The following is an 11,258-nucleotide window of genomic DNA, read 5'->3' on the forward strand; positions in this document are numbered from 1 at the left end:
TTATATATATGTCTATGAATTTAAATATAATAAGTTAAATTAAATAACTAGTATTAACAAATAAATTTAACATGAAAGTTTAACTCAAAAATTACCAAATTTCTAAATATTGTTAATTTATGATCACTTGAGTGTAAAGTATATCCATCTTAAAATCATAAAAACCTAAAAACTTGCTACTCACTTTATTTTTAAATAGTAAAAAACAAATTAACTAATTTAGGTACAACTTTTAAAACAAAAATCCAACACACAGAATATATAATACAAAAGCCTTTTGTTTTAAACCATCTACGAACTAAATCACAATTTTCAAATTAAATAAAATATGTACAAAAAAACTTGCAAATAAAACAAAGTAAATTTATTTTAATCTTTTATTAACAAAACTTTTTCAAGTCGTGGTAGAAATGTAGTGCAGCTAAATAAAACTTTTTCAACAAAAAAAAAAGTTCACAAATGCGTGGGAACATTCATAAGAAACATTATTATCAAAAAAACAATTAACTAGTAGAAGTTCGTATATACCGAATGAAGAATTCACATTTTTGAGCGGAATATTCACTAACTTTTAATCAGCTTTCTTTTTATCTTTCATGTAAGAATCAAGAGCGTTGTCCAACTCATCCTTGGTTGCCGAGGGTTTACCCTGCCACACCCGGGTTGCCATGCCCCTTCCTCTGCCCCGGCCCCTCACGTTTCCACGGTAACTACCTGTTGGTGTTGCCATGGTTATATGGTTGTTATGGTGAGTTTGGTTTAATCAATGTTGCCAAATGTTTTGACAAATTTTTCAGGTTTTCAAATTTTCTTCCAGGTTTTTCAAATTACTTATTTTAGAGTCTATTTTTGGTTTAAAAATTTAGTTTAAGGTAAAAAACTGTGTTTAATAGTATAACGTCATTGAAAATATACTTTAAAGTTTCTTTAAAATTGTTTTTTTAATAAAAAAAATTGATGATGATAAAAAACTTTTATCTATATTTTTTTGTCAAATAAAAATTTTACTATTTAAAATTGTTTAAAGTTCAAGGTTTTCCAGCCTAAAATGTCAAATTCCAGGGTTCCAGGCTTTTTGGCAATCCTTTTAGATACATAAGTTTGATAACAGGCCATATTATTACAAGATGATCTTAGTTTGTAGATATAATACCATATAACTAAGCTTTATACATTTTACAAGAAACTTGAGAATATTTTGAAAATTTAATTAAAAACAATTATCAGTATTTTAAATGTTGTGTACCCAATACTACAGCTTAACAAAATTACAGTTTGATTTTTCAGAGATAAAAATTAAAAATTTAAATTTATAACGATAAACGTGAGCTGCCATAAAGATGAAAAATTTATTAAAAATCCTAAACTTGTTTACTAATCTTCTTATATTTATTACAGTTTATTATTAAATAACTCTTTTTTAAATTCACACAAAATATTTTAATTTAGAAAAAATATTTCAATTAAAGCAAAAGGTCTTTTTAAAGGGCTTTGACTTTATTTAGTAATAATATTTTTGAAACAGAACATGTGGACATTTCTAGTAACAAAAAGTTTCTTGAAATATTTTTACATCTTTTACTTTTCAAACCTTCATTAATATGATAGATTTTGTTGTAAAAATTAAGCACCTCAACTCTCATATAACCTCAATATATTAACTACTTTTTTCAATTTGAAAAATGTAAATATATTGGACTAATAAACTTACAATTGAACAAATATTTCAGTATATACAATTAAAACTAATTTTTTACTTGTATGTAAGGATTGCAGTCAAACGTAATTAGCAAAATATATACTTGTTTATTTAAATTTATTAAGTTTTTGTTTTAAACTATTCAAAAAGCTTTTTTTAAATACATTTAAGTCCTAACTGCTAATTATTTATTAAAATTTTTAACAATTTAAAGATTTAAGATAAAAAACATTGAAATTAACTAAACGAGCAAACAATTAATATGTGATTAAAACTTTACAATTGTCTACTCATTAAAAAACTGAGTAAACTAATTTCCAATTAAATAATTTTAAACAACTTAGTATACTTGACAAACTAAAAAAACAAACATAGTAGTTTGATCAAAAATCAAAAGTTCAAAATCATAAATTCAATTATGTCAAGTGCTTTATAAAGTTGCAGTAAAAAGGGAGTTTTTTTTAGAATAAATACTATTTGTATTATGGCAATGTCTTAGAGATAAAATTTATTAGTAAACAAAAAAAAAAATACTGTACAAAATTTGAAATTATAAATACTTTTAAGTATTTCATTTAAAAAACATTTTACTTTGCATACAAAAACAGTTTACTAAAATTTTATATTTCGTACTTAATTTTTTATGTTAAAATTAAAAAGAAAAAACTTTAAGTTGAAGAAAAGTTTATAAATTTAATGATTTAAATTATTTCTAATCTAAGATTAAACCATTAAAGTGTTAAGAAAAACTTAACTTAAAATAAACAAAATAACAACTATTTATTTTAACTTGTATTAAAATTCGTTTTATAATTTTGTTTTGAATAGAAAAACAAATAAAAATAAAAAATAATTACAAGCAGATATTTTCATCTTTATATATAAATACTTTTTTTGTAAACTCCAGCGTATACAACTTTATTTACAACAGTAAGAGTAAACTATGAACATCTTAATAAATTAGTAAAGATAGTTTTGTATATATAAATATTTGCATGAAACAACTCAGACCAATTAAAACTAATAAGGACACTTATCTATGCATTAATATAAATAGTTAAAATTAATACCAAGTCTATTTAGCCAATAAAAACTATTTGCTGTATAAAAAATTTTTCTACTAAATATATAATAAAATAGCATTTTTTAAAGCTTACAATAAAACTATAATCATTTTATATACTTAGCGTTAAACTGATAAACTTCAACAATTTTTTTAGCATCCTCTGGAACTATTGTAAAGCAATAAGCTAACTTTATATTGCTAAACATATTGATAATTGTCCATATCAAACAAATAATAACAACAAATTTTGTCAAATTATATGTATTAAAACATACCTCTGCAGTTGTTGTTATTACTGTAAGGCAATACACTAACTTTATAATATTGATATACGTACATATCAACTAATAACAATATTCGTATCAAAATTTATACGTATTTAAGCATACCTCTTGTTATTATTGTAAGGTAATATACAAACAAATTTAATCCTAATAGTAAACATAAATGTACATATTAGATAACAATATTCATATCAAGTATTTAAATTACCTCTGGTGCTGTTGTTACTGATGTAAGGCTTGCTTATTCTACCGCTCAATGGACCTGTAATATTAATAAAAAGTTAGGTTTACAAACAATTAAAAAACATGTTGTTCTTTAATGGTTTAATCAGTTAGATTAATAAATTGGACTTAAATTTTTCGATTTATATATTTTGGTAAGAAAACTTAAAATTAAAAAATAACTAATGCTAAACTTACAACATAATCACCAATACTAATTAATCAAATGATAGTTTTATACTTTATAAAATAAACAAATTTTTGATATTTTTTCAACAATTAAATAAATTTTTATTTTGATCAAGTACTAACAACATAACATAAAAGATTCCATATAAGTTTATAAAACAATAAAAATTTATTAATAATGCATTAAATATTTTAATTATATACATTAATATGTAAAACTGTATATTTTAATTATATTTATAATAAGTGTAATTTATTTATATATTTTTATATAAAATAAAAAACCTCTGTTTAAATTTCCTTTGTAGCTTAATCTATCAGTAACACTAATTCTTTTCGAACCTAATCTTTCCATTACTGATTGATGCTGCAACAAAATAAATTGTGTTAACTTATAATTCTTCAAATATTTGTTTGTGTTACAATTGAAAAAACAATAATAATGTAAAACACTTTAAAGGTTGGGTATCAGCTTTTTAAATCTACAATTGAGGTAAATAGTTAGAAATCAACAATTTTTTAAGTTGAACACAGATAAGTTAATATTTATAAGTCAATAAAAAATAATTATTTAGTTATAAATTTAATGCAGAACAGCCATTTATTGCAATAAAAATAGCAATCTGAACTATTGCACTAAATACTTAAAGTTTACAAATACTGTCAAGTTAAAAATGTACACTAAATGTAAAACTTCAGAACGTGTGTAAAAACAGTCTTAATGTAACACTTCATATTGTAGGTAAAAACAAAACAGCTATACAACTAGAATATTTAAAATCATGCAACAAATTTTGCATAATACAAACACTAAAGCTTTTCAAATAATTTAGTGCAGTGCTTCTGAAATGGGGTTCCGCGGAACCCTAGGGTTCCGCGACGCCTCTCAGGGGTTCCGCGAAGCCTTTCGAAATTTAAAAAAGAAATTTGAAAGAAAAAAAAACATAAACATAAAACTTCAAAAAAAATTGAACACATAAAATGGAAAACATATATAATTATTGCATTCATTGATCTGCTTAGTGTGTATCTAGCGGTAAGACTTTTAGTGGGTATTCATTATAAATAGGTTACCTGGTTGCGCAATTTTTTTCAAATTTTTTGAATTTCTATTTTTAGTGAAGTCATGAAAATATTGGTATTATCACTAAAATGTAGGAGCAATCAAAACAAATTTTAAATGTTTACACAATAAAACTAAAAAAAAATCTTTATCAGAAACTTATTTCTGGCAAATTATGTTGTTCCAAATGCAGTAAAAATGTTTAAAAAGATGTCTATTAGCTTGATTTAAAATTTAATGTGTATAAAAGCTTATTTTGTACTTAAAAAATTCTACTATAATTTTAAAAAAATCTGACCAGGCCTATAAAACTTTAACAGAAATTGAATTTGAAACAGGTTTTTTAGACTTACATGATAAAAAATGATACTCTAATTTTTAAAAGTTCTGGCCAGGTCTTTAAAATTTTAACAGAAATTAAGTTTGAAATAATTTTTAAATTTATATGATAAAAATGTTTAAATGCCTATGTGTTAGCCAAGTTTTAAAGTTTGTTATTTATGGATCAGAAATTTATGGATTTTGAATCCTTTTATGTGTGATATTGCTTCAGAAGAAGTGATTCTTCATACAGATACAGAAAACAAATTGCCGCAACTATCTCAAGATAGCAATTTAAAATAGAGTTTCTAAGGGAAGAACTTTTAGATTTTGGGATACGTGCAATTTCAGAGTACCCCGTCTTAGCAAAGCGTGCAGTATAATTTTTTTACCATTCACCACCACTAATCTTTGCGAGTCCGGCTTTTCGCATGTAACAAACATTAAAACGAAGCAAAGGAACTGTATGCTGACTCCAACCTTATCTGCCTGTCTCCGTCTCAGTCTATCCAAAATCCAGCCGCGCATTGACATGCTTGTTGCTAAGAGACAAGTTCAAGTTTCGGACTAAATGTTTTTTATTTATTTTTCTTTAGGCATCTTCCCCGTTTATTACAGTAATCTGTGAATTCGATTAGGTTTATGTTCATTTCGTTATTGTTTGTAGCTCTCATTTTGTTTTTATTATGCAAGGAAAGATTTTTATGACGTTGCGATTAATCATGTTTGTTTTGGTTTATTTATTATAGAATCATAAAATACCTATTACCTCTGGCACACTTTGAGTTTGTTTCGACTTAATACTATTACAATTGGTATGATTTCTATCGATGATATAGTTCTGCTAAAAAATTCCTTTTTCACTGATATTCTTTTGTTTTTTGCAGGAAATATTATATTAAACATTTTATGTGAAATAAAACTAGGGGTTCCGCGGAAAAGTTGAACTTTGGAAAAGAGTTCCGCCACTAGAAAAAGGTTCAGAAGCACTGATTTAGTGCATCTAAATTTGTAACTTTTATCTTACCTACCATTATGACAGATATGTGTTTAAAAAGTATGAAAATTAAATGGATTTAACATCCACTGGCTGTAACTTGAACCAAGTTTATTTAAGTTGGTCAAAAAAATTATTTATTGACTTTAATAAAACAAGCATTTTCTAATGACCAATCTCCACAAAACAACTTATGTTGAAAGTTAATAAAACAATAATATAAGTTAAGTTTCTCAATAATACTTATTTAAATTTTAAAGAGCAGGTTATATTATTAAGTACAAATCAAAGCTACTTTGATTTTTTAATAAAAGTAGCCTCAGTTTTTAATTCAAAAAAGTTGAAACTAGCTTGACTTAGTCTTAGTTAGTAGTAACTAAATATGTTTTTCTTTGTCATTTTAAAACTAGTGGCGCTCAATATGATTAAATACCTGTTTAAATCTTATATATTTGTTATTAAAAACTACTAAGTAGCCTACATACTAAGAAGATAAACTACATATAAGTAGATAGTAAAAAAAATAATTTATACATTAGGTAAGATTTATCTTAAGTTGTAAAATAAATAATAAACAAATGTGCAAATAATTTAAACATATTTACCTTGGCAACTGGAGCTCTGTACGGTTCTATCTCCCATCTCTGTGAAAAATAAAATAAATAATTTATTTCAATAGGTATTACTACTAGAAGAAAATAACTTTATTTTGCAGATATCTATAACATACATAAGCTTTAATTTTCTAATAAGGCTCTTAGAATGGTTCTTTCAAAGTTTAAGATACTTAAAGTTTGAAAAGTTGAAGAACTGATATGAAGGAGAAGTTTGAATTGTTTAAATCAGGGTTTCAAAAACTTATTTTCACAATCACCCCTTTTCAATATTCAAAAAACAATCGCCTCCCAAGAACAAATAGTGTAAGTTGTTGCCGCCTCACTAGCTATCACCCTCTTACTAAAATCGCCTAAAAAGAAGTGATATGGCTAATTTTATAAAACCCTGGTCTGAATAGTGCTTTTAACTTCTTGGTTCTACCTTGACAAAACTTATTCTCATAATCAACTAACCTTTGGCCTGCTGATATCATCTCTTCTATTAGACGAGTAAGAAGTTCTCTTTTCCATCTGGGCAGCCAATCTTCTGTTCTTTTCAGATGCGGGACGGAGACCTCCCGAACGATCTGCATCCAATGGCCGGATCATTGGTGACTTTGCCGACTTCATTATTGCTGTGAATCTGTTTTAATCGAATATAGTTTGTTGTGGTAATTTGATATATGATCTATTGTTGTGTTATTTCACTCACAAGTTAGCATTTCTACATACACTTGATGTTTTAAGACAATAAACAAACTGAAACTAAAGAACTAAATATGAACTGACAAGTTCCAATACTTAGAATAAGATAAAAAATAATTGATGAAGAAGCAATTTTAAGCTTTTAAACAACAAAACTCTACAAATCAACTCTTTTTTTTCTGAATAAACATTACCTATATGCTGCCTATATGTTTATTTTATCACATATGTTATATATTGTTATTATTAAGTACACTCTTTTTTAAATATTATGGACACTTTTACCTTTAAACATGGCCTTCAAAAAACTTTTTCAATATGGCCTGCTCTTTATAAACTTTAATGTTAGTGTCAGTATAGAGAATTTTTTACATTAACCTTTAAAACTAAATTAAGTTTAGTTTATATTTAAATAATAAGGGGTCCACCTTGATTTTTACAAGGTGATCTTTATTTTGTAGATTTTTGTCATAGCTACCAGACATGGTTGATCACTTTTTGAAGTTTGAAGTAGTTTTTAGATAAAAGTAGTTAAAATTGGTTAGCTCGATAAGTTCCTTGTAGAAGGTGCAAACCAATTACATGAAAAAAATATTTTACCAAAAATATATATTTTACTTCATTTTTTTAACCAAACTTATTCAAATTTTTAAATTAAGTCTATTACTAATGTTCAAATTTTTTCAATACAGGAACTTGTTTAATTTGAAAAACAAAGAATTTGTTAAAATAATATATTTTTTATCATATAAAATTTTTACTTTTTAATATTTTTAAAACATCCAAAGTCTTTAAAAATATGTATAAAGAATGGTTCCTGAACATTTGAGGTCTCTAGCTCAAAAAATTAAAAAGAAGTTAGATCTTTAATGAATTTTAAAACTTACTAGAAAGTTTACATAAAATTTTTGATTCATAAGCTTGTATTGAAAAACATTTTACAAAAATTACAATATGTAAAAAATAAAAATAAAATTAATTTGATAAAAACTGGCTTGTACATTACAATTAAAGCTTTTATATAAAAATAGTTTTAATTTTTGTAAAAAATGTTGGGCCCACCCGTGGCCTTAAAAAATTTAGTGAGTTTGTAATAAAAGGCTAAAAGCTTTTAAACCAGGAATTAGCAACAGTTGAGATTTACTGAAGTAAGTTCATTGCCACATAAAAAGGAACGAGTTCTTTGCAGGCCAAAGTGTTTGTAAAACACTTTACTTAAAAATATATACTTTACAACTAATTTGCAATAAAGTTTTGCACAAAAAGGTAGCACAGTATACTCACAAGCAAAAAACACCATACTTGTCAGCTTTTATTTCAAAAAGCTTGAGCTTACATCTACTGCAATAGTTTTCTTAAACAACTTTGGTATAGAAATTTTGGAACTAAAAAAGAAACTTTTAAGTCTCTACGTAAGAATAAAAAACAACTGATTTTATCTTAGATTATGTTTGAGTATATTTTAAAATCTAAATTGTTTAAATAAAATACTTTAATATAGTTCTTTTTTTATACAATTTTTTTTCTTTAATGAGTGTTTATAAAGAAGAAGTTTTAGCACCTTCATTATTTTTTTTACTTTTGAATGTACTGTACAAAATATACAGGCTGGTAGTGTTTCATTGTACATTTGTGAAACTAAGTTAAAATAAAACTAAAACATTATTTGAACCAATTGTATGTTATATCTAGAAAATTTTTTTGCTAACTTTACACTTAAAAATATGAAATAATATCAAATTTCACTAACATATTTCAAAAAAAATTTTACGTTATTATATTTTTCATAAACTTCATTGTGATACAAAAACAAGTTTATCAATTAAACTTCTACTCATAGAAAAATAACATAATTGGAATTTCATGCACAGTTAAAAAACAAAACTAAAACAGAATAATAAAAATGTACTGTTTCACATAACAAAAATTATTAACTAAATATCTACATCAAAAAAATATAAAACAAATAAAATTATATGCACAGTAAACAAACCTGGCGTTTAGAGTCATGTTAGTTTGACTTTTTAGTGTAATTTTTGTTGGGCCACTCATGTTTATTTATTCTACTTAAAACCTGCAATTTTCTGTAAAATTGAAACTTGTTAATTTTAATTTTAGTTAATTGTTTTTTCTGGCTTACTACTAGATGACCAGGATATTTTTTCACTTCATTTTATTTTTGTTTATTATCTAACTATTTAAGCTATTAGGCAGTTAGAAAAAGTCAGTGACTATATGTTTTGTTATAAAATGATACAAATAGTTCAAAACTTAAAAATAGTGCATAAGCAATTAGTTAAGTTGTCAAGAACTTGTATATTTTAAAACTTGAAAAAAAAAGTTCTTAAAACTAAGAGTTTTCTGACACTGATTTTTTACAAAACCCATGCTAGAACACAAATATCATCAATTTTTTTTAAATATTATAACAAAATTTCAGGTCCAATAGCGATTCTAAGAAATACAATTGAAATTCTTAACTTTTTATCAATAAACTAAATCATAAGTATAACTTATATAAAACTGCAGATTAGATTTTTGTACTTTATTTGTTGGAATTTGTAGCAAAAACACTGTATAATTGATTAAATTGTCTTAGATAAGTTGTATATGAAAATGTTCTACAGGTTACCTCCTTAAAAGCAAACTAGAAGGTTAAAAAAGATACAAAAATGAACTTCAATTAAAAAGTTTTTGATTACATATTTATTTATGTCATAAGAAGTAAGTATTTTTTCTAATACTTAATTTATATTAATAACTAGGCTACCATTTGCTCTTTACTCTTTTAATTATAACTCAAACTAACTTTGGAAATATAAGCAATCAAAGTTTAAAAGTTCCTGATGAAATGCAAAGACTAAAAGATCAAAAAACAAGTACTGTTTCTACCTTAAATTTTTGAGCACTTGTTTTGAACTATCTCAACCTAATCTAAATAAATAAGTTAAAAGAATTTTGTTTTTACTTACAAATAATTCTTTTTTATCATAACATTTTTAGTTTTTAAAAGTTTGATTCAACAGATTTTTCCTATCAAATCAAAAAAAAACCTTAAAGTTTGATGTTCAAAAAGCTAGTTCAAAAAGCAAAAAAACTAATTTCATTCTTTAAAATTTATGAGAAAACTGTGGTCCATAGATTTGTTTTGTATAAGGACATTTTATAAAATTACTACGTCTCTAAAGCTAGTTGCAATTTTATTATTTATAAAAACTGAACTAAAGTCTAGAATAGTCTGAAATTAATTTTTCTAATGTTGGACTACCCTATGGCCAAAAATAAAAACGTTTTCATAAGAAGTTTTACTTGAAAAATACTAATAATAAATAGGCTTAACAATATAAATTCTAGCACCCACAAAAAGTCATTTTTAACAACAACTCTTTTAAATCAAAATTATGATGAGGAGCTTAAAGTTTTAATCATTAAACACATTTTATACTTGGCAAACAACTTCTATTGAGACAAATTCTGAACTAAATCAGTTAACATTTTATTTTTAGAACACATACTAACATTATCAGTTAAGCACACAACACATAGGGTTCAAACTTTTTTTTACAAAAATTAAAACTTGATCTTATTTTTATCCACATTTCAAAACAGTTTTAAAAGAATATAATACTTGAATTTACCTTTTGATATAGTTTGTTTGAAAAAATCTATTTTTCTAATCTTTTAAATGTTAGACCTCAAGTTTTCAGAAAACTTTCCTCACATTACAGGAAAAGTTATATTGTAACAAATATTTTAAAAAGATATGTAAACTTTTTGTTATTCAAAAAAACAAGTGTAACTAATTAAACAAAATACTACAAAAACATGTCCATTTACATTTTTCTATCTTTGAAAAAATTAGTTTAATACTTGTGTCCAAAGATAAAGTAAAACAGTATTAGATTTCAGGTTGCCACTCTTTGAGTCTAAAAAAACTATCTTAAGTGACGTTTATCTAGCATGAGTCATCTTTTTTTTTCTCTATAAAATGCATCTCCAGCACTTACAACTTACACCTCATAATCATTTTTCTTCTAAAAAATTAAAAAGAACGCTGATTTATATTCTTCCACATTCAATTACTACACTAATGAGATAAAAATATTTTTAAATTTT

General features: G+C 24.7%; 1 protein-coding gene across 1 annotated transcript; it reads right to left on the reverse strand.

The window, feature by feature from the left end:
* Positions 1–240: 240 nt before the first annotated feature.
* LOC145836183 (chromatin target of PRMT1 protein-like) lies at positions 241–9,234 on the reverse strand. The gene is made up of 6 exons (XM_082943999.1): positions 9,136–9,234; positions 6,912–7,080; positions 6,447–6,485; positions 3,746–3,827; positions 3,258–3,311; positions 241–714 (listed from the first exon to the last, which is right to left on the reverse strand). The coding sequence occupies exons 1-6, from the start codon at positions 9,192–9,194 to the stop codon at positions 572–574; spliced, it is 546 nt and encodes a 181-aa protein (XP_082800125.1). The 5' UTR covers positions 9,195–9,234; the 3' UTR covers positions 241–571.
* Positions 9,235–11,258: the final 2,024 nt, after the last annotated feature.

Source organism: Thalia democratica, chromosome 5 (assembly GCF_965202585.1).
Source record: "Thalia democratica chromosome 5, ktThaDemo2.hap1.1, whole genome shotgun sequence".
In the NCBI taxonomy this organism is placed as follows: Eukaryota; Metazoa; Chordata; class Thaliacea; order Salpida; family Salpidae; genus Thalia; species Thalia democratica.

Bases quoted from the DNA above. Each gene is read 5' to 3' on its own strand.
- LOC145836183 (XM_082943999.1), bottom strand. From the start codon at position 9,194: ATGAGTGGCCCAACAAAAATTACACTAAAAAGTCAAACTAACATGACT. The intron at 6,486-6,911 runs GTTAGTTGATTA...TATTTTTCACAG, and splicing joins ATGATATCAGCAGGCCAAAG to AGATGGGAGATAGAACCGTA. The intron at 3,312-3,745 runs GTTTTTTATTTT...TTAATATTACAG, and splicing joins CAAAGGAAATTTAAACAGAG to GTCCATTGAGCGGTAGAATA.